Raw genomic sequence first — 24,572 nt, forward strand, 5'->3', positions numbered from 1 at the left:
AACCTTAAGCCAATAGAGGCTATTTGGGGAATTTTTATTGTTTTAATTAAAGTATGGGCTAAATAGTGGGCCAATTGTGTCAATTAAGCATGGCATGTGACTTGTACATGTTTCATTAAATGACATGGCACATGGCATGTGACTTGCACATGTTTCATCAAATGACATGGCATGCTTAAGGTTAAGTGAGACTATTTTATTGACCAGATTGATGTCATAGCCTATTTTTATTGGCCGAGTTGATGTCATGAGTTTCTTTTATTTTCTATGGTAGCCAACTCTGCTGTATTGAAAAAAGGAATAGTTTTGGCTGAATACAATTCCAAATGAGGTTTATATCTCTTCAAGTTCTTCATTGAACTTTCACTGAACTTCGCAAAGGTGCTACCTTTGTGGCGTTCATCCATTAATTTGATATTCTTGGTTTGTGCTTCACATCAAGCAATAGGTCAAGGATCCACTACTATGTCGAATCTTATTTTGAGTTTCGGGTTTTGATAAATCTGATTTGGGGTCTCCGGACATTCATTCTTGGGGTTCTGCATCATTTCATCAGTTTTATGGCAAGGAATAAAATGTGTCATTTTAGAAAATCTATCAACCACCACAAATATAGAGTCCATACCCCCTTTGGACCTAGGCAAACCTAATATGAAATCCATTGAAATGTCTACCCAAGGTTCACTAGGTACAAGCAAAGGAGTATAAAGGTCATAAGGTAAGACCTTAGACTTAGCTTGTTTACATGAAATGCATCTAGAACACACTCTCTATACAACTCTACGCATATGTGGCCAAAAGAAGTGTTCATGCAGAATATCTAAAGTCTTTTGTACCCCAAAATGTCCCATCAAACCCCCGCTATGTGACTCTCGCACAAGAAATTCTCTTAAGGAGCAATTAGGCACACAAAGTCTATTTTCCCTAAACAAATATCCATCATGCCTATAGAATTTATGAAACACAACTTTATCACATGCCTTATACACATTAGTTAAATCAGAATCTTTAGCATATAAATCCTTTACGTACCCAAAACCCAATAGCTTAGTGCTAAGGGTAGTAATTAAGGCATACCTGGGAGAAAGCACATCAACCACGACATTCTCTTTCCCCTGCTTGTACTGAATGATATATGGGAAGGTTTCGATGAACTCTACCCATTTGGCGTGACAACGATTTAGCTTACCTTGCTCCTTCAAATGCTTTAATGATTCATGATCAAAGTGGATCACAAATTCTTTAGGCCACAAGTAGTGTTGCCACATCTCCAATGCCCTCACCAAGGCATACAGTTCTTTATCATAAGTGGAGTAGTTCAATGCTGCCCCATTGAGCTTTTCACTAAAATATGCAATGGGATGCTCATCTTGCATCAAAACTGCTCCAATACCAATCCCGGAGGCATCACATTCAATGTCAAAAGTTTTAGTGAAATCAAGTAAAAGTAACAATGGAGCAAAACATAACCTATCTTTAAGCATTTTAAAGGCATGTTCTTGTGCATTGCCCTATTTAAACCCTACATTCTTTTTTATCACTTCAGTTAAAGGTGTAGCAATGGTGCTAAAATCTCTCACAAACCTCCTATGAAAACTAGTCAACCCATGAAAACTATGTACATCAGTTACAAATTTAGGTGTTGGCAAATCTTTTATTGCTTTCACCTTTTCCTCCTCCACTTCTACACCCTTAGCACTCACCATATAACACAAGAAAATAACCTTTTCCATGCAAAAATTACATTTCTTTAGGTTAACAAACAATTTTTCTTTTCTAAAAACATCCAGTACACTTTTCAAATGATCCAAGTGATCATCAAGATTCTTGTTGTACGCTAGGATGTCGTCAAAGTAGATAACAACAAATCTGCCTATAAATGCACGCAATACATGATTCATCAAGCGCATGAAAGTACTAGGTGTTTTGGTGAGACCAAATGGCATAACCATCCATTCATACAAACTATACTTCATCTTAAATGCAGTTTTCCATTCATCACCCGGTTTCATTCTTATTTGATGGTAGCCACTTTTTAAATCAATTTTAGAAAAGATGCAAGAGTCATGCAGTTCATCTAACATGTCATCTAGTCTAGAGATAGGATAGCGATACTTTATAGTGATTTTATTGATGGCTCTACAGTCCACGCATATCCTCCATGATCCATCTTTCTTCGAAACCAATAGCACAGGTACCGCACACGGACTCATGCTCTCCCTCACATGCCCCTTAGCTAGCAGCTCCTCAACTTGTCTTTGAAGTTCCTTAGTCTCCTCGGGGCTACTCCTATAGGCCGGACGGTTGGGAATCGTAGCCCTGGGGATGAAGTCAATCTGATGCTTAATTCCTTTAATCAGTGGCAAACCATTGGGCACGTCTACAAGAAAGACATCCTCATATTCCTACAGCAAAGAAACTACAGTACTAGGCAAGGAAGAGGTGAGTTCGTTAGTGCTCAAATATGCCTCCTTATACATGAGTACAACTAGAAGTCTTTGTGCATAAAAAGCTTTCTTACACTCTTTTTCTTTTGCATACAAACTCACTTTTTCCTCTCTCGCTATTTTTCCCTCATTTTTACCACTCTCTTTTCTTCTAATTTTAGCTCCTCTCTTGCCCTCATTTTCTCTCCTCTCTTTTTTTTCAACACTCTCTGCCTCTCCTTTTGTTTTATTCTCAGCCTCTCTTTCGTTTTTCTCATCATTTGCTCTTTTCAATCTCACTTGATCTTCATACACTTACTTAGGAGTCAATGGTACAAGGGTTACACTCCTCCCATCTTTTATAAAGAAATACCTATTCTTAAACCCATCATGAGTGACACGTCAATCATATTGCCACAGCCTGCCCAACAAGATGTGACTCGCATGCATAAGGACCACATCACATAGAATCTCATCAGAATATTTTCCAACTGAAAATACAATCAGCACTTTCTTATTCACCCTAACCTCCCCACACTCATTCAACCATCAAAGTTTGTAAGGCCTAGGATGCTTTATGTATTGCAACTCCAACTTCTCTACTAATGTGATACTAGCTACGTTAGTGCAGCTCCCTCCATCGATGATCATGCTACGCACCTTATCATGGATGTAACATCGAGTATGAAATATATTCTCACGCTGCTCCTCATTTTCATCTTTCACGACATCCATGTTTAAAGCTCTCATAGTTACTAGTGCCTCGCCATGGACAGCATACTCAACATCACTAGACTCTTCTAGTGAAGGCATGAACTCATGATCACTCTCTTCATCATCGGTCTCAATAGTACCATCATCTCTCATAATCATTGCTCTTTTATTCGAGCATTGTGATTCAATATGGCCAATCCCCAAACACCTAAAACACTTGGTATTTCTGTACCTACTAGGTTAAGAAGAAGTTGTACCTTTTTCATGGCTGCCCACTTTGTCTTTGCCTTTATCCTTCTCTTCCTTGGATTTGGAAACAACCCTTTCTTCTTTTGATTTCCCCCAATTCGGTTTCCATGTAGAATGGAAAGCTGAAGTTGTTGTAGCATGCTTGTTTCCACCCTTGTGTTTGAGTTCTCTCCACTTTCATTGTCATATGCACCATGTCCTCTAACTCCACATAGTGCTACAGCTCCACTATGTTAGTAATTTCTCGGTTCAACCCACATAAGAATCGTGCCATTGTAGCCACTCTATCTTCCTCAATATTTGCCCGAATCATAGCCATCTCCATCTCCTTGTGGTAGTCCTCCACACTTTTGGTTCCTTGGGTAAGGCTTTGAAGACATTGGTGTAAGTCTCGGTAGTAGTGGTTTGGTACAAATCGCTCCCTCATCACCACCTTCATTTCAACCCACGTCTCAATAGGCCTTTCCATGTTTGTACGCCTACTAAGAAGAATTTGATCCCACCATACCAATGCATAGTCCATGAACTCCACAGCTGCCAATTTCACCTTCTTTTCTTCGGAGTAGTTATGACACTCAAAAATGAGCTCAACCTTCCTCTCCCATTCAAGGTATACATCCAGGTTATTTTTCCCTTGAAAAGGAGGGATCTTCATTTTGATGCTTCCAATGTTTCTATCAATGTTATCTCGACCCCTTGGCTCCCATCGAGGTTGCCGCTCTTGCCTAGCACCTCGATAAGCAAATCTTCCCATACCGTCATGTTCAACATCACTTGCTTCATTGCTACCTATATCATGTTCAAATTCAGCAATCGGAGGAGTATGTGACCTTCGCCGCCTTTCATTGGATTGCCCTCCTCTCAGTGCATCAATTGCAGCATCTTGTCTATCCAATCTATCTCTGAACTCCCCAAAAACTGTATTGAGTCTTTCATACTACTGTTGAATGGCTTGCAAGGTGAAGAATGAGTCTTGTGGAGGGTTCTCATTCTCGCTACCCTTGCTGGAAGTTTCAATGCCAACCACCTTTCTACTCATGATTTCAAACCTGCAAAAAGGATATTAAAGAGAAAAAAAATTCCTCACTCACTCCCTTATGTGTTTACCCTCAAACAATGAAACGCTCGTGTTTTGACACAATTTTTTTTTTTTTTTTGGCTTTTTCCCTCTAATATGTTCACACACTCGTGCCTCTTACCACTTAGGATTTCTCTTTTAGTTCTTTAATGAACTAATCCCAAACAAACCAATAGTTCAACCAAATGCAGCAATTGAATCGATGAATTAGAAACAAGATATCAATGAAAATAACAATAGAACAACTAAATCAAGACACAAAATAAAGAAGGAAAGAAAAAAGAAGTCAAGAAAACAATAATGACGCAAATGAAATAAGAAGAAATTCAATGGAACAAAATAACCAACTCAACCAAGGATATATTCAAACACAAATCAAAATAATAAATCATATAGATTTTAGAATGGACTTAGATAAAGTCAAAGGAGAATCCAAGTTAAGTGTAGCCACAAATTGCACAAACCTTCAAGCTGCTGCCTCCTCTTTTTTTTTTTTTTTTTTTTGAATGCAAAATACTATCTTTTATCTTTGTTTCTTTCTTTCTTTTTTTTTTTTTTTTGAATGCACAAAATGGCTCTTTTTTTTTCTTTTTTTCTTTTTTTTTGTGCTCTAATCGGCCTTGATGTGTTTCTTGCAATTTCCAGCAACAAAAGATTCAATCTTGATGATGGATGATGTTAAAGAAGAGATAAAAAATTTAAGAAACAAGAAAACAAGATAGGTAGATCGGATGATAGAAGAATATGAAATAAGGATAAATGATAATAAGACAAAAGAATTTTCAAAAGAAAACAAGAAAAATAAGATAGATAGAACCTGATTTGAACCAAGGCTCTAATACCAAATGATGCGGAACCCCAAGAATGAACGTCTGGAGAACCCAAATCAGATTTATCAAAACCCCAAACCCAAGATAAGATTCGACATGTTAGTGGATCCTTGACCTATTGCTTGACGTAAAGCACAAACCAAGAATATCAAATTAATGGATGAACGTCACAAAGATAGCACCTTTGATAAGTTCAGTGAAAGTTCAATGAAGAACTTGAATAGAAATAAACCTCACTTGGAATTGTATTCAGCCAAAAATATTCCTTTTTTCAATACAACAGAGAGTTGGCTACTTATCGAAAATAAAAGAAACCTATGACATCAGCCCGGCCAATAAAAATAGGCTATGACATCAATCTGACCAATAAAATAGTCCTACATAACCTTACGCACGCATGTCATTTGATGAAACATGTGCAAGTCACATGCCATGTGCCATGTCATTTAATGAAACATGTGCAAGTCACATGCAATGCTTAATTGACACAATGGTCCACTATTTAGCCCATACTTTAATTAAAACAATAAGAATTCCCCAAACAACCCCTATTGGCTTAAGGTTCCAACTTCACACGTCTTTAGACGATTTACCATCTTAGGCTCTTCAAGAAAGTCCTTTTCTTTAGTGCCCATGGCCCTCATTGACTCTTGCTCAAGCAACTTCTCAATTAGTCCTGCATAGCCTCCTTGACCTTCTTGGCTCTAGCTCTTGTGATGGGTCCGCTTGGCATGGGCAAATCATCCTATGCAATCGGAGCTTGTTGGTTCATATCAGCTCAAGGCCCAATTCTTTATTGAGAATGTTAGTACAATGCTAGAAAAAAGCTGAGAGACCTCAAGCATACTGGGTCAATCAGGGAATACGTAAAACAATTTTCTGCTTTGATGTTGGATATCAAGGACATGTTGGAGAAGGACAAGTTGTTCTATTTTCTAAAGGGGACGAAACCGTGGGCAAGAACTAAACTTCATAAACAAAGAGTTCAAGACTTGTTTACCGCACAAGCTGCTATAGAACGCTTGACTGACTACGCTGGCGATAACCCTACTTCGTCCAAAGGGTCTGGCAGAGAAGGGAACAGTGGAAAGTCTTTCAAGAAAGGCAAACCCAAGAGTGGGGGAGCTGACTATAAAGCATCAACCTCAAAGGAAGTTTCGTTGTCTCGAGAGTTCAACACACCCAAGGGAAAGGGTAAACTAGAGTGTTACTTGTGTCGAGGTCCTCATAGAGTTTTTGAGTGCCCTCACAAAGCAACACTTAATGCTTTACAGGTTTCCATTGCAAAACAGGCAGTGGAAAGCAATAGGGAAGAGGATGAGACCCCGAGGATGGGTGCAATGCGGCAGGTGAGCGCATTGGAAAAGCAGGCTAAAGCACCGAAAGTTACACGAGCCAAAGGGCTAATGTTTGTGGACTTGAGAATCAATGGGAAGAATACCTGCGCCATGGTGGATATCGGGGCTACCCATAATTTTGTTTCACAACTGGAAGCATGGAGACTCAACTTATCCTTAGAGAATGATACAAGAAGCATGAAAGCAGTTAATTCTGTAGCCCAGCCTACTCTGGGAGTAGTCAAGCAAGTTACTGTGAAGCTTGGGCAATGGGAAGGTCATGTGAATTTCACAGCAGTACCATTGGATGACATTCCAGTCATTTTGGGAATGGAGTTCCTCAGGGGGACAAAGGCAGTGCTGATGCCTTCCGCTGGTTCCCTACGTCTGATGGGAGATCACTCATGTATGGTGCAAGTTGTTGCAACAAAAGGAGACGATGGGAAGTTCCTTTCAGTCATGCAACTCAAGAAGGGTTTGAGAAAGGGAGAGCAGACATATCTAGCCACAGTGGTGGTATATGAAGAAGTAGGCCAAGAGCTGGTGCCTACGACCATCCAAGCGGTGTTAGATGAGTACAATAAGGTGATGCCGGATAATTTGCCTCACAAATTGCCTCCACTACGGGGTGTGGAGCATGAGATCGAGTTGTTTCCAGGAGTGAAACCACCTGCAAAAGGATCATATCGGATGGCACCTCCAAAGCTAGCAGAATTGAGGAAGCAACTTGATGAGTTATTGGAAGTGGGATATGTTCGCCCTTCCAAAGCACCAATTGGAGCACCGGTGCTGTTCCAGAAGAAACATGATGGGAGCTTGTGGATGTGTGTAGACTATTGCGCACTCAACAAGGTGACAATGCGCAACAAGTATCCTATTCTATTGATTGCTAATTTGTTGGATCAGTCGAGTCATGTCAAGTACTTCACTAAACTTGACTTAAGGTCAGGCTACTATCAGGTGAGGATTGCTGATGGGGATGAGCCGAAGACTACTTGTGTGACACGGTATAGGGCATACAAATTCTTGGTGATGCCATTCAGGTTGACGAAATCACCTGCAACATTCTGTACCTTGATGAACCAGGTTTTTTGGGAGTACCTTGACAATTTTGTCATGGTGTACCAGGATGATATTGTTGTCTACAATTCCACTCTGGAGGAACATAAAGAGCATTTACGAAAGGTGTTCGACAGGTTGAAGGGGAATAGCCTGTATGTGAAGAAAGAGAAGTGCTCTTTCGCCCAGCAGAGCATCAAATTCCTTGGTTAAGTAATTGAACAATGTCATATCTAGATGGATATGGAAAAGGTAAGGGCCACTCAAGAATGGAAGATCCCAACAACAATGAGGGAGTTGCGTTCCTTTCTTGGCCTTGCCAACTACTACAGGAAGTTCGTAGAGAGGAATTCACAGAGAACAGCTCCTATGACAGAACTACTGAAGAAGGGTCATGGGTGGAACTAGACAGAGAAGTGCTAGGGAGCCTTTGATGACTTGAAGGATGCCATGATGAGAGATCCGGTACTTGCTCCTCTGGATGTCATGAAACCCTTCGAGGTACAGATAGATGCATCAGACTTCGCCCTTGGGGGAGTCTTGTTACAGGAGGAACACCCTATTGCGTACGAGAGCCATAAGCTTAGTGAAGCAGAGCGAAAGTACACAGCTCAAAAGAAGGAGATGCTAGCGGTGATACATTGTCTCCTCATGTGGAAGCATTACTTACTTGGGTCAACGTATGTGGTGAAAACAGATAACTCAGGTGTTAGCAATTTCTTCACACAACCAAAGTTGACACCCAAGCAGGGCTGATTGCAGGAATTCTTGGCAGAATTTGATTTTTCCTTTGAGCACAAGGTGGGGCGATTAAACCATGTCGCAGATGCACTGAGTAGGAAGGCTGAGCTGGCGGCCTTGCAGATGGTAGCACACTTGACTGTGAGTGCTATTACCACAATGATGCGGGAGCGCATCAAGGAGAACTTAGCCAAAGATCCAGTTGTGCAAAACTTAATGAAGCTTACTAAAGAAGGGAAGGCACGACAGTTCTCAATGGAAGATGGATTGCTGATGACCCATGGTAATCGGCTCTTTATGCCATGAGCTGGTGATCTGAGGAAGACATTGTTGAAAGAATGTCATGATACCATGTGGGCTGGACATCCAGGATGGCAGCACACTTCGGCCTTACTGAAGCAGGAGTACTATTGGCCGCACATGCGTGATGATGTGGTTGATTATAGCCAAACTTGTCTCACTTGGCAACAAGACAAGGTGGAGTGGAGGAAAATTGCAGGGCTGTTAGAGCCCCTACTAGTACCATCCAAACCGTGGGAAAGTGTCTCACTAGACTTCATCACCAACCTGCCCAAAGTGGGAGATGCAAGGTCTATACTTGTTATTATAGACAAGTTTTCGAAGAATGGTACGTTCATAACTACACCAAAGTACTGTTCAGCAGAGGAGACGGCACAATTGTTTTTCAAGAATATTGTGAAAGATTGGGGTGTTCCCCAAGACATTGTTAGTGACCGAAACTCAAGATTCACTGGCAAATTCTGGACAGAACTTTTCAGAATCCTCGGGTCGTAACTTGAAATCTCTTCGAGTTATCACCCATAGACAGAGGGACAGACGGAGAGATTCAATGGGCTACTGGAAGAGTACTTGCACCATTTCGTCAACGCCAACAAGAAGAATTGAGTGCAACCACTTGATGTGGCTTAGTTATGTTTCAATGCGCAAAAGAGCTCAACCACCAACAAGAGCCCTTTTGATCTTGTTACAGGCCATCAGTCGTTGTTACCTCACACAGTGGATGAGCCGTACACAGGAAAGAGTCCCAGGGCGTACATCTTCACCAGAGAATGGAGATAGAATGCTGAGATTCCCCAAGCCTACCTGGAGAAAGCTTCTAAGCTGAGCAAATCAGGGGAGAAGACCGCAGCACTTTAACATAGGTGACTTGGTTCTTGTTAAGCTCAATCCTAAACATGTCAAGTCACTACGAGGACAAGATAAAAGACTACTTCGAAAATATGAAGGACCAATCCCCATCTTGACCAAAGTTGGGAAGGTCTCCTACAGAATTGACCCTCCGACTTGGATGAAAGTGCATCATGTGTTTCACGTCAACTGCCTTAAGCCGTACAATGCCAACACCGAAGATCCAAGCAGAAGTGAGTACAGTTCAACCTGACAGACATGAAGTTGAAGAGATCCTTGCAGATAGAGAGTTCATATCCTCAAGGAAGAAGGGGCAAGAGTTCTTAGTGAAGTGGAAAGGCCTTGATGATAAAGAAATCAGCTGGGTTTCTGCGGAAGATATGCAACTGTTTGTGGACAAAGTTGAAGTGTACCAAGCGTCAAAGTCTACAAGGAAGTCGACCCATAAGTGGGGGAGTGTCACGAGCTAAGCTCATTCAAGGCATTATGCTTGCCTGTGACCGCTTGTCTCGTGTGCTTGGGATGGGTTTCCATCATGTAAATACTAGTGTAGGGTTATTTTTTAGTATTTATTTCATTGTATGCCAAATAAGGCACTATGACTCCTCAGTTACTTTGATGTTTTCTAGTGCCAGAGTGAGAATTGCTTAGAAAGCTCTTTAGGGGAGGGTGAGTGTTCATCAGTCATTGTAAAACTCACTATAGCTATTGTCAACGTGTTTAGCCTACTTGCCTCCCTTGCTAAACACACAATGTCAACGGAGGTGTTGTTAATTAATTACGTTTGCTTCAATGTTTACTACTTGCTTGTCACGGCTTTCATGAATTGATTACTATTTCCGTTGCTATTTGAATGAATGTTAATGAAAGTGTTTCGTGGATGAATGTTGGTAAACGATAGGCTAGCTAGTTAAGCAAGAGTGCTTTAGCTAGCGCTGCACGGACCTTCACAAAGGTGTGAAAATAGTCGACCCATGACACCCAGGAACGCCAACTTGGTGGGAAGCATTTATAAGATCCTTGCCAAAGTTCTCACTACGAGGATCAAAAGAGCCATTCTAGAAGTCATCAGGCAATTCTAGCATGCCTTTGTGGCTAGAAGACAGATCCTGGATGCTACCTTCATTGCTAATGAATTGTGCATTCCTATCGAAAGGAAGGAAAAAGTGGTGTGGCATGCAAGCTCGACATGTAGAAAACCTTTGACCATGTCAACTAGAATTTTCTTCCATACCTTCTAAGGAAAATGGGCTTTGGGGAGTGTTTGGTGCAGGTGGATCACCCAACGCACCAATAATCCAAGCTTCTTAGTGCTCATTGATGGCTGTCCATCTGATTTCTTTCGCTCCTCTAGAGGTTTGAGACAAGGGGATCCCTTATTTCCCTCCTTGTGCATCATGGTGATGGAGGTCTTGAGTCTAATGCTGAAGAAAGCCACCAAAGGAGGGCTCCCTAACAATCTCAGATGGGCAAGAATGGAAGGTCCATGGAAGTGTCACATCTTTTGTTCGCAGATGATACCATCATTTTCTATGAAGGTGACCCCCTCCACATTCTCAATCTTCAATGCATTTTGGCAAGGTTTGAGGTTGTCTCGGACTTGAAAGTAAATCTTGAAAAAAGTGAACTTATTCCAACTGATGAGAGCACAAGAGGACCTTTCCTTGCTGGTCTTCTAGGATGAAAGATGGGAACTTTCCCCATCACTTGTCTTGGGCTCCCTCTTGGAGACTAAAGATTTTGCAGACTCATGCTTATTGAAAGCACCTTGACAAACCTTCCCATCTATTTCATGTTACTCTTTCCTTTGTTGGCTTTAGTTGTCAAGAGACTTGAAGGAATTCAGAGGAGATTATTATGGAGGAGCGTGGGGGCAGAATTCAAATTCCCCTCGTTAAATGGGGCATAGTCTAACAACCTATTTGCTTGAGAGGCTTGGGGCCAAAGTCCCTTCTCACTTTCAATAAAGCACTTCTTGGGAAATGGTTGTGGAGATTCATGAAAGAGAAAGACCACCTTTGGGTGGGAATCATTTTGCTTCAAAATACGGGTTAGAGCATAATGAATTGACTACTCAGACTGGAAGAAAACCAGATGATGTAATCAGGAAAGGCTGGGATGACTGCTTCCATTTATAAGATTTAAGATTTCAACTGGGGAATGAAGACCACATTTAATTTTGGCATGATGTCTAGCATGATCGAGAGGCTCTAAGTGTTTCATTTCCTGCCATCTAGAACTTGGCTTGTGACAAGGAAGCTCGCATCAGTCAGCACCTTCAAATTTCGGATCAGGGGATCTTCTGGAGCATTCCAATTTTAAGAAACGTGGCAGATTGGGTACTCCACTATCTCATTTATTTTTCCAGCAATCTCTACAATTGCCAACACCAAAACACTCCCAATCAACCAGCATGGATCTTTAGAGTCAGATCCTTCTACAAGAAACTCTCATCAATGGAATCAAATCAGCAGCAGTCCCCCTTGGACTCACATTTGAAACAAAATAAAAAATAAAAATGTCACTCCAAAGGTAGCTTTCCTTGCTTGGGAGGCAACACATGGAAAGATCTTAACCCTGGACAACCTACAGAAAAGGGGGCTGATCATTACCAACTAGTGTTTCCTACACATTGTTGATGCGGAATCAGTTGAGCATATCCTCCTTCATTGCCCTTGACCACGCAGACCTTTGGAATATGGCCTTAATCATGATCGGATAAAGGTGGGCCACTGCCAGATTGATGGGAGGGGAGCTCTGGGCATGGAAAGGGATCTGGGCAACCAAGGAGAAGAGAAAGGCTCTCTCTCATCCCTCTTGTAATTTTCTGGTGTTGTTGGAAAAGAAGGAACAGAAGAGTGTTCAAAAATTCAATTATGCTGCTTCAGATTAGCAAAAAGCAGTGGATTACCAAAGTTTCCAGCTGGCATAGTAGGATTGTAGTGAATGAACATAGTGTCATTTTAGATTTCTGCAACATCTCACAAGAGGGTCAGACTCTATGTACTCTGGGTTGGCATCCCCTGGAGGCCCTTTTAATAAATTCTTTCACTGACCAAAAATACAAAAACCAAAAAGCAAAAACAGTCTGGATGGGCTTAATACCAATGGTTTGTTGCAGGTGAGGAGGCCTTATAAGGCTTTCAGTCTGGATGTTTGTAATTTGTGTTTGGAGGCGAGTGAAACAAGTGACCACTCGTTTCTCCATTGTCAGGTGCTAAGTAGCTTTGGGCTTATCTATTCTCAACTTTTGATGAGGCATTGGTCTTGCCATGGACAATTGATACTTTCTTGTTGGTGCAGAGGCTCTGCAGAGGAGTAAGAGAAGGATAATCTTATGGAGATGTGCTGGCTTTGCCCTTTTTTGGACCTTGTGGGTTGAAAGGGACAAAAGAATTTTTTATTGAACAACTCTTTTATATCTATAATTGGATAGAGTTATTTCCTTGCTTCTATTCAGCTCACTCTTTGGTTTCTTTTGGGGGAAGTGAGGGGCTTTATTGTGACTGTTTGTAAGAGACAAGGCCCTCGCTAGCAACAATAATCTAGTCCTTCGTGAATATATTGCAACAGCTCGTTTGCTCAAATAGAACCTAAGAAAAGCCAATGGGCACTAAGACTATATGTATCTCCAATATGATGAAAGAAATGTTCTGCTCATTAATTATTCAAATTTAAAAATCAATAGACTTTAATTACCTGTAACTTGCACTAACTGATGAGAATTCCTTTGCATGTAGTCATTAGGGTCTGACTTGACTCTGACAAAGGTTCCCATGACTTTGCCTTCAAAAGTATCAGGCTGCTTCAACAGCTCCTCGACCAAACTTCTCTTCAAATAGACAAGCTTAATATTTTGGGCAACTAAAGATGCAAAACAGCTTTTTGAGGTTTCTAAAACAACTTTATTGTTCCATGATTTTTTGTCTGCGTTTGAGTTTCTATGCCTTCCATGAGCCACCAAGAAATTCTCCTTGTCCAGTGAGCCATATACCACCTCTTCCTCCTCTGATTCCTCAAGATTCTCAGCAAAATGGGCTTCCAGAAGGTCATATATTCTATTCTTCTTCACCACCTTCCTACCTAAAACTGAATGTAGTCTCGCATCACAAATAACCTTTTTCTTTTCTGGGTGGAAAAGCTTGTTTTCATGAATATACGAATTAATGATAGAAGTCACATCATATTGTGATAATTTGGAGCTTGCATCTTTGCCAATGGATTCTAGAAATTCTATAAGAGGTCTTGATCCCCATCCAATGAACTCATTCTTTACCTTCTTATTCATTACCTGTACCCGCCCCTTGCATATTTTCCTTTTGTGGGCAGGCTTGTGTTCCGCAATATCATCCTTATCATCATAATCAGATACCATCAGCATATTTTCTTCTTCATCACCATCATTCTCATCTAAATCAGCACAAGATATGAAGCTCTGATTCTTCTTCAATAGCGCATCTGCAGAACGAAGATTAGTTACAGTTAAGCCCTCTTTTTCCTTGATAATATCCCAATATTCCATGAAGAGGAACTCCACCGTATCTCGATCTTTGAAATCTATTTTTCCCTGCAAAGCAACAATCGTGCACCCAGTGAGAGGCAAATGATGAGAGTGTACAAATTTTAGTGGGTCAAGTTAGAAAAAATAACCACAACCACCCCCCAAGAAAAGCCTCCAAAAGAAGAATGGTAAAAATTTTTGTGTGGAAAAAAATTGCATAAATAATGAAGTAAAACTCCTTAATTATCCTTGGAACTCAATGTCAAAACAACTCTCTCTCTCTCTTTCTCTCTCTCTCTCTCTCTCTCTCTCTCTCCCACACACGCAAAACAACAACAAAAACAACAACAATAATTTAAGAGCATGTAAACCAGTGACTGATGCCCTTCCAACCTCTTAGAGTTGATGATGAAAACTTGAAAAAAAAAAATCCTTAAAAATCATGCCCTAGAACTTGAGTTCAAGTTACACCATAATTTACATCTTATAATCCCTTCACACTGGAGCCAATGTCAAAAGCTAGCATTGAGACTAAAAGGTACACAAAAGATGTTAAATATCAGGAGAATTAATAAACTGAAGGTATGTGGTATTTCACCTACTAGACAAATGAAATAGGTTGACTTAGAGGCATCCAATAACTCTACATCCTTAATTATTTGTTAGATAAAACTCATACTCCCACGCAGATAAACTCTCCTTACAAAGAGTCGATGTTTTCTCTCAAATTTTCATCAGTATCTTTTTAGTCTTTTTTTCCTGTGTTGTTGAGGGCATGATTTCTCCTCTTTTATGTATCTGTTTCTAAGATAAATTTCTTCATTTATCAAAAAAGAAAAAGAGGCGGCCTGGTTGACCTTACAGGAAGCCAGGAAGTAGCAAATGGGTAAGGGCACATGCTCAATATGTTTAACTATAACACGAAAAAACAATGAGAGTCCTTTTTGCCATAATTACAACAAGATTATTTTCTATTTATGACATTTCTAAAATTGCACTCTTCAATCAGATTTGATGATTTCTTTTCTTTTTCTTGTTAGTATTTTTTCCAGTGTCAAAGAAGGATGACTTATCCTATTTTTTGTATCTCTTCCATCTCATTTCATAGATTTCTTCTTTTATCAAAATAAATGAGTCAAACCAAACGGCCTAATGATGCATGCTGATCAATATTTTAAACTATAATATGAAATCAAAATAAGATTCCCTTCGCCATAATTACTACAAGGCTATTTTCTATTTTTTCAGACATTCTAAAAATTGCTCTTCGTAAATTAATCAATCCAATAAAGTTGAATAACCAAATACTATTCAGAAAACTGACTCATACTGGAAAATTGAAGAAGTACAGAATACAATTAGTTTTTGGGTCACATTTCACAGGACTAATTAGATAGTGTACATACCCCATCAGAGTCAACATCCTTCTCTTCTTCTACAAGCAGTGCAAGCTTTAAACAGTTCACACAGAATCCTTTATCTCTCCTAACATGTGCAAACTCAGCATCACCGATGCAGCGTCCACATATACTTCTCGGACAGCAATAACAATAAAATTTTGAGGCTTTCCCGCAAATGAAGCAAGAATGCCACTCTGAAACATAAACCATTACAAGCTCTTAAACATAACGCCAACATTTTGCAAGCATAGAACACCGAAAAAATAAACAACACATTGTGGTTGGAATAAAGCCTTCTAACAAGCGAAGATATGAAAGAGGACCTTTTGCAGTTTTGGCACTACCTCCACATAATGTGGGACTTTCTGACCTTTACGCTTCTGTAGGAGTTAACAAATTATGTGGCTAGATAAGATGATCCATAGCTGAACAGGCGATTCTAAACTTTCCTCTAGAAACACTCTAAAACACCCTTATATGTCTTCATTTTTTTTAGGGTTTGAGGGGGGGAACTGTAGGGTTGGGATATTGGTTTTCTGCTTCGGTGTTCTTTCCTTATTTTGCTTTCGTAACGCTCTAATGTGCCTTTATATGCCTTTCTTCGCTTTTTTCAAGGAGTGGGAAGGTGGGAGCTCTAGGGTTAGGGTATTAGTTTTTTGTTTTGTTGTTCTTGCTTCATTTTGCTTTCGCAACACTCTTATATGCCCCTTATATGTCTTCATAGTTCTCCTTTCTATTTCTTACCATTATTTCCTCACTATAATAAAGACGTTTTCCCCTATGTATAAGAAAAGGAAGAAAAAATATAATTCAGCATACAAGTCAAGTTAGGGAGGGGGAGGGAGATATGGTAAGCATGGTGCAGCACGACATGTTAATTATGTTTCTTTAAACAGAAGTATAACAACGTCCAATGACCTTTTAAAGGTAACATGAAACTAATGACATGCTTTTTAGGGAAAAAAATAATTCAGCACATAAACCAAATTATGAAAAAAAAAAAAAAAGATATAGTAAGCATACCACAGTAAAACATGTTAATCAAGTTTCCTTAAGCATAAGTATAATTAAGTTCGATGACCTTTAAAGGTAACAAGAAACTAATTACATGCTTAATATTGGTTTTCCGGTTAAAGATAATCCACCAAGTTCAATTAGAAACTGACATCTAGCCATAGTCTTAATTTCCCACAAAATTGTCGAAATTTACGCTTTCCTTCACCCTCGAAATTGAAATGGCATTCAATCTACATTTTACAAAATTTCCCTCAAAATTTCAACAAGTTGTCCAAAATTTATCAATATCTCAAAATTTTAGCAAAACTTGCAAAAATTGAACTATAGAATGAAATTTCCTTGGAATTCAAATGTTAGATTTAACGGCAAAGTGAAATTTCTCTCTTAATTTATCTATTTTTTATTGAAACCAAACATTATTACAAGGGCTATTAAAATTATATGAAAAATTAAACATAGATATTAGAAACAACATTTTATTTAACCATTTATTCTAAATTATTTTTGTTTGCATAATAAATAATGTTTAAATCATTTATGAATTTCATTTATATCAATGTTTTAAAAGGCGAAGGCGTAAGGCAACACATTTTAACCCTTAAGAGGGGAGGCGCAAGCCTTAAGGCGTTAAGGCATAAGAATTTTGAGAATTTTATTTTTAGATAAAAATATGTAAATAAATTATATATTTTTTTGAAATAAATAAAAAATTAAGAAAATAACAAATATAATGTTAAAAAAAATAGATATACATTGCAAACTAGTTGTTGGCCTGCTAACTTGAATTCATGACATAAATCATGACAAGAGATAGCTATAATATTACGAAGTTCAAATTACTTTCATGATTTAAGATACAACTCTCAATTATTTCGAAAGGTTGAGGTTCAAGAGTTTTAGAAATCAACGTATATTATGACATTCCTTTTATATAAACACGTAGTTAAAATTTTCTAACCAATTCTAACTTGAGAATCACACATCCAAAATGCATAAGCCTTAACTAAAAAGGCACAAAAGGCATGCCTCCTGTACAAATGCGTAAGCCTCAACTAGTAATGTGTTAGCCTTTTTGGAATCTAGTATTTTAGATTGAGGCTGAAGGCATTTTAGGCATGCCTTGCCTTGAGGCAAGTCTCAATTGAGCCTTTTAAAACACTAATTTATATTAACTAAATATGTTTAATAAAAATATTTTATTGCAGCTACTGTACCTCATACACAATAAACCTGTCATTGATGTATTTAATTTATAATATATTAGTTCTAAGACTTGCATTATTATGTCTATTAATCATTTCAAAAGTCTCATGAAAGAATTCTCCATTTTACTAATAATTTCCATAATTTTTAAATTGACATGAAATTGAAATTGAAATTTCCGCACTATTGAAGCTTCAAAATTTTAGCTGAAATCAAAATTTAAGACCTTGCACCCGACAATTGGCTTACATCCCCAAGGAACCGATGGTCCATAACTGATCACCACTTATGTCAGTGCATGCTACATGTACAATCACCAACTTTTAAGGTAGACATTGAACTAAAAAAGATGCAAACATATGCACAAAAAATAGTCACCAAAGATATATACAAAGATATATGCGAGTGGCCTACCACACTTCCAATGCCCCTTGCCCTCTAGAAAAGACTCCTCCCTTCCCACGCATGAAGGATGATAAGCCTTCAAACAATCCCTGAAAGCAATAAATTAATGTAGACAAGTACTGTACTAGTTGTTAATGACGGAAAAAAATATTTAGTCCATACAGAACTCCATATGCGAAACACACCAGGAAATTATCAGAATAAGAAACTTGACCAAAATTCACACTCTGATTTGGAGCTGAGGAATTAGAGTTGCTCTTTGATGCATTCATGTGCTAGAATCAAACTAGAATCTACCGAGAGAAAAAATGACATCTATCAAAATAATTTTTGGAGTAGATCTCACTGCCGAAAGATCTATAATGGTTCAAAAATTAACTCACAAATTCCTGTTGGGAATAAGATACTTCCACTTTGCGGATAATGAATTCAACCGTAATGCAATTTCCCTCATACTTAATGCAACTGAAATGCAATTCAAAATTCAATCCAGTTTTAACTTCCAGTTTTCATAACCCAAATGAACTGCATGGGAGATATTTATAGATCAATTCAAAATGATCCATGTCCTGAAATTACTTGCTGATGAGAAATACAATCCATTGAATGGGCATTTAAGTACACGATGTGCATTTAACAGGTTAGTCCTACCTTCATGGAAATTGATAAAATAGAAAGTATCACTGTTTGAATGGCCTATATGCTTGAAATTAACTTGTTTATGAGCCTCGTTCCTCATAGGAAATAAGTCAGTGTCTGACCGTTCCAAAGGCCCACATAAACACCTCTAAGCGCTGGGCCACATGGTAAAGGGTTGGGAAAAGAGCAGGCAACCCTATATTCAAAACTTACAAGCCAGAGGGACAAAAGGGCAAAACACACCCAATGTATACAAGAAATTTGAAAACCAACTTATACAAGGAAATCTGAGCTGATCAAAAAATTGAAGGAAACTATTCCAAAAAAAGCTACACCAGTAAGTTGAGAGATGCAGTTTTTATATTTTTTTAAGAATCTTTAAAAGTGTAGTATCCTTTTTATATACCATGCATAAGTGGACAACTTCATTAATTTGGTTTTCAAGAGAAAAATATTGTCTTTTAATTAAAAAAAAAAAAAAAACAGAAAAAAAGTACAATTATCACAATTGAATTCCACAGTACCTTTAGCTTGATATAATTTAGCATGCCAATATATGACAATGTGTTTTGGGCCCGCAAACCACAGGGCTGAAGTTTTTTGTACCCGTTTCTTATGGATCAAGATTTTCTCAGAATTAGGGGTTTAGGAATAAGCCTTATACATAGAACAATTAGCCTAGCTGCTTTACCATAGATAGGAAAGGAATTTGAAACTTTAATCCATCTCAAGTTCTCAACAGCAAAAATGTCAACAAAATTTTTCTAGACAAAAATCTAAGAATGAGTTAGTATCATCTCATGTTTGCAATGCCTAAGGAAACCATGCTTCTAAAAAGTTTATCTCATATTGTATCACAATTATTCTTGGCAGCAACTACCAAACCAATGGGATAAGAGTTAGCTCCGCAGCTGGTCCACAAGCAAGGTAAGCAGATCCATTAGCAGCTGATTCCAGACAGAGAAACACCTTATGGAGTAATATCTTACTCATATTGGAGATGCTAATGGAGTTGGAATCAAAGCGAGCTTCCTTTTATTTTTCATCAAATTATTGATAATTTATTTATTACATTCACCTTTTTTGAAATCTCAACGAGAGAGAGGTGGTCAATTTGACTATGTTGAGAGTGTTGGATTCTTTCCCCCCCTCGCCCCCAAGTGAGAGATGACTCAAGGATTTGAGTAGGGGACTCTTCCAGTTCTTTCTCCACTAAATCCTTTTTCTCTCAACTTATGAAATGAAATCCCCCAGTTCTTGTTCTTTGTCCTCCAATAATTTCATCTGGATGCAAAATTCTTTAAAAATGAGCTTTCATGTGGACCAAACAACTTAATACCAATGACTTGTTGCAGACAAAGAGATCCTACAAGGCTCTTAGTCCAAATATGTGCTTCATGCGCTCTGAACTAATGACCATTTCTTTCTACACTGTCAGGTGGCTAAGGCGCCTTTAGGTCCTTTTATTTTCAGTCTTTGCCAAGCCCGCGACGCTCCCACGAACAGTTGATATCTTCTCAAAGGTGCATTGCCAGGAGAAGTAACACCCCCCCCCCCCCGGCGGAGGTCTTTGAGATAGAGTGGTTTTCCTCGCTTCCTTTTGGATATTTTTGGCAATTATAATTGTATGACAGAGGACTGGAGGGGAGCATTGCTGTAATTTCATTTGTTATTTTGTTCTTTTTGTTTTAGGAGGATCTCTTATCCTCTGCCCCTTCTAAATTCTTCTCCTTCATGTTAATGAATTTCTTTTTCCATCAAAAAAGCATATTACTCCTAAGAAAACATTGCTCCATAATTTTTTTGACAAAGGACCAAGCTATCGAACGTAAGCAAGAGAGCCAGTCTTTAGAAAATATAACAAGAAGGCACCAAGCAGCTATCTGCAAGAAATGTATGTGAGCATCCAAGGAAAAAAAATTACTTCTCAAAAGGGCAAAATAAAAAATAACAGGGAAAGGCAGCTACTAGTTTTTCAGCCAAGTGGGACTTAAAAGTTGCAACAATGTCTTCAAACATCAAAAAGCAACTTCCATTTAAATTTATGGTTTTGTTCAAAAATTTTTATTAAAGTATTCTATTACAGTTTAAACTTCTAAATTTTTTTTGAAAAAAATATAAGAAACCCAAGTTTCTACATCCAGTCATCCCAATCAGATATGGTAAATAGGATGGAAATGAGTCAATACAAACACATTGTTACAGCAAACCCATTAAAAATTAAGATAGACAAGCAATAAAAATTTACTTTTTTACACATCTAATTCTGACGGATGGAATAAATACTAAATTCTAGTATATATAAATACATGTACATTATATCATACCAAATAATTTTTTATAAACTGCATTGAATATTATACTATTTGGAAAAGAAAGTGAGCTACAAAGAACAAGCACCCATAAATCACAAAACATCCATATCAAATGGAGCCTTTGTCCACTTTCAGAGAAACATCCATGATTTACAGTGAGCCTTTCAGGTTGCATTATCCATTCACATGCATTAACTGAAAGGCAGAGTACATGCACAAACAATGGATGAGGAAGAAAGGGGAAAAAAAAAAAGAAAAAAAAAAAACTAGAAACCCAAATGAAGAAACGATTGGAAATGAGAGTTGCTCGATGAGTTGATAAACCAGTGAAAACAGATCACTGTAGGAAGTCAATTCTTGGGCACATCCTTACTCTAGGGCGCCGTGTAAAGACGAAACTGCCCTTCAACACAAGGAAAACACAAGGTCAACATTGTCTCTACACAAAAAAAAAAAAAAAAGGTGCCATTGTTATTTGTTCGTTAAAACATGGAATTCCCAAAACGCTCAACACTGTTCACCATTTTCACAAGCTCCCCACACACACACACACACACATCCATGCTTAAAAGAAGCTCGGAGTAGTCTCTCACTCACTTGTAGTCGCAGATTCTGATGGATCCTCCATCTTTGCAGTGAAAGCAGAAATCCTCCGCAACCTCTTCCTTGTTTATCCTTCTCTTCTTCATCGGTGACGATTTCTTTCTGTGTTTTTTGGATTCTCAAGGAGCCCAGAAGGTGGCGCGAGAGAGAGAGATCACAGCTCCGGATTCGAGAAGGCCAACCTCTGCATTGCTAAACAATGGCGATCATCAGAAGACAGTATTGCTTCTTGCAGATTCAACTCACTGCTGACAGATGTCCAAGAAATTGGATTTTTCTGGCTCTTTAATTCTGCTTTCTTTAATTATTAATAATTGCTGATTAATAATATGAAATTTTATTTAAAATTTTCTCATTAACCCTACGCTATTCAAGCTCCGATCATATGAGTATTAGCAAACACACATATCGAGAGAGGGAGATATCAATGGCAACTTAATTTTGGAAATTAAATGAAAACAACTATTTATTTGTGTATTAAATTATACCAATCTTTCCATCCCAGTTTTAACAAATTTAAGTAAGCTTGGCATTAAAGAAATTCTATATTTAAATATTAGCGAGGGTCTCAACATTTGAAGATTTTAAATTTTATATTTGTATTTGTATAAATTTAGATAAATTTCATATTATTTAGTATTACATTTTATAAAATATAATTTTTTTTTACTAAAAATTATTAATGGAAAGTAGCTGAACAAAAAATTGTATTGTATTATATATATTATATTGAATATTTTAGAAAATTTCCAATCACTTTTTCAGTTTTAAGGTATGTAAATAAAAATCTAACATGGCGTGTGTGTGTGTAATAGTACATAAATATAAATAAAAGATACAGGAAATATAAACTAATAATGTAGGTTAACTTTATAATGAAAAAGCACTAAGAAAGAAAATGATGGAAAGTAGTTAGTTGGGATCCATTTGAAAAAAAATATATTTTAGTGAAATTCATTTATATTGGGATTTTAAAAAAAATTCATAAAAGTGAGAAATGAGTTTAAAAAAATAAAAAAATTAATAGGATAGAGATGACAAAATAAATTTAAAAAATTAGTGGGGCTTGTGTTGGGTCCCTTCCTACTAAGAGAGAGAGAGAGAGAGAGGACAAAAAAAAAGTTGAATGCAAAAAACAAGATAGTAGGGCCCACATGGGCCTTGCTTGTGTCGGCTAACATAAACAGAGGACAAAAAAAGTTTGATGTGAAAATAAAAATAGTAGAGACCAAAAAAGGAGTCTTAACCCAACATGTAAACACTAGGTTTGTTTGTGCTTCAAAATTCATATATAGTATAAATTATTTATTTATTGTTTAACAAATTAATTTATTTATTAACAATGGTTATAATAATTATTATTTCAATTATTGTTCACTACTATAATTACTAATAATATTTAAAATTTAAATTACAAATAATAATTGTTATTGGTTACCAAAATTATTAATTTAATTAACAAACAAAGTGTTTTGATGCATATAAGGCACTCTTGGGAATTAATATCACTCCTTAAATATGACATTTTTAGGAAATCAAATAATAATAATAACAATGATGATGATGATGATGATGATGATGGTGATGGTGGTGGTGGTGGTGATGATGGTAAAGACAAAGATAGTGATGATAATATCCTATGTAATGATATTTGATCGCATTGACAAATAAAAAATAAATTAGTAAATTTAATTATTATTAACTTTAAATATTAATTTAATTATTATTACAAGTTAAAAAATTAAATTATTAATCCGTCGAGAAGTTTCAAAACACTAATCAATTTTCAATATATTAATTATTTTATTTATTATTTCACAAAAATTAATTTGTTATAAAACATTAATTCAATTAATAATAGCAGTTAAAATTTGAATTGAAAATTAAAGTATAAAAAAATTAACTCAATTATTAATGATTACTGAAATTATTAATAGGAAGTAGATAAGCACTTTTAGCACTACATATTACTCCTTTAAAATAAAATTTTCAAAAAATTAAAAAATATATATATTAACATATGATAACATCAGTAAATAAAATTTAGATAAAAAATTACTAGCTGTAAAAATATTAATTTGATTATTATAGAGTTTACAAAAATTAAATCAAAAATTTAAAGGAAAGCTTTAAGATACTAAACATTTTATCAACATATGAATATGTTCCATCTTTAATTTAATTATACATGTTGATTGAAAATATGAATATTGACATCATATTAGAGGTAAAGTGTAATTAATCACATTAAATAAGATTTTTATTCAACTTGAAAAATTGTATGGATATTACTAATGCTTTTAAAATTGGATTCTTATGTTATATATAGAGGTAGATTGTGGAGACCCATATAATAATAATAATAATAATAATAATAATAATAATAATAATAATAATAATAATAATAAGGAGAATCTGGTTTGGTATAGGACCAAACCATCGATGGTTTGGTGGAGCTCAGGAAAATCATCAGCAATTTTATATTACTGAGGGTCATTAAATGTAAAAACGCGGTAAAAATGGTTTGATTAAGAACCAAACCGTCGACAGTTTCAGGAAAATCTTCGACGATTTTGTTTAGGGTAGCAGCCTATAAATAGACCTTAACTCTTTTTTTTTTGGAAAATTTCTCTCTCTCTCTCTCTCTCTCTCTCTCTCTCTCTCTCTCTCTCTCTCTCTCTCTCTCTCTCTTCAATTTCTCTCCAAAACTCAACCAAATTGATAAATAAACACCATTTTTGAGTTCTACTTCCAATCCTCAGCATTTTAACCGAAGTGGATTCGTTGTTTGGACATTGTAGGCACCACGCCAGAAATAAGATAAGGGGACTAATTATGTCCGCTTATTTTTGAAATTTAATCGATTAAAACTGAGATTATGAGTATAGAAATGTTGTATATGATTT

The 24,572-nt window shown here is 37.1% G+C and overlaps 1 protein-coding gene across 3 annotated transcripts in view; it reads right to left on the reverse strand.

Annotated features, from left to right (window-relative positions):
* LOC131164468 (uncharacterized protein At5g08430-like) overlaps positions 1 to 22,063 on the reverse strand; it is a 103,126-nt gene extending 81,063 nt beyond the window's left edge. The window contains exons 1-4 of one of the 3 annotated variants that reach the window (XM_058121676.1): positions 21,661 to 22,063; positions 18,119 to 18,198; positions 15,491 to 15,678; positions 13,283 to 14,150 (exon numbers count right to left, since the gene is read on the reverse strand). In XM_058121676.1, coding sequence (XP_057977659.1) covers positions 13,283 to 14,150; positions 15,491 to 15,678; positions 18,119 to 18,198; positions 21,661 to 21,752 — 1,228 coding nt within the window. In that variant the 5' untranslated portion in view covers positions 21,753 to 22,063. Of the gene's footprint in view, positions 1 to 13,282; positions 14,151 to 15,490; positions 15,679 to 15,807; positions 16,168 to 18,118; positions 18,199 to 21,660 lie in introns of those variants that run through there. The other 2 variants (XM_058121677.1, XM_058121678.1) reach the window with 2 other exon arrangements.
* Positions 22,064 to 24,572: the final 2,509 nt, after the last annotated feature.

The sequence above is a fragment of the Malania oleifera genome, chromosome 9 (genome assembly GCF_029873635.1).
Source record: "Malania oleifera isolate guangnan ecotype guangnan chromosome 9, ASM2987363v1, whole genome shotgun sequence".
Classification (NCBI taxonomy): Eukaryota; Viridiplantae; Streptophyta; class Magnoliopsida; order Santalales; family Ximeniaceae; genus Malania; species Malania oleifera.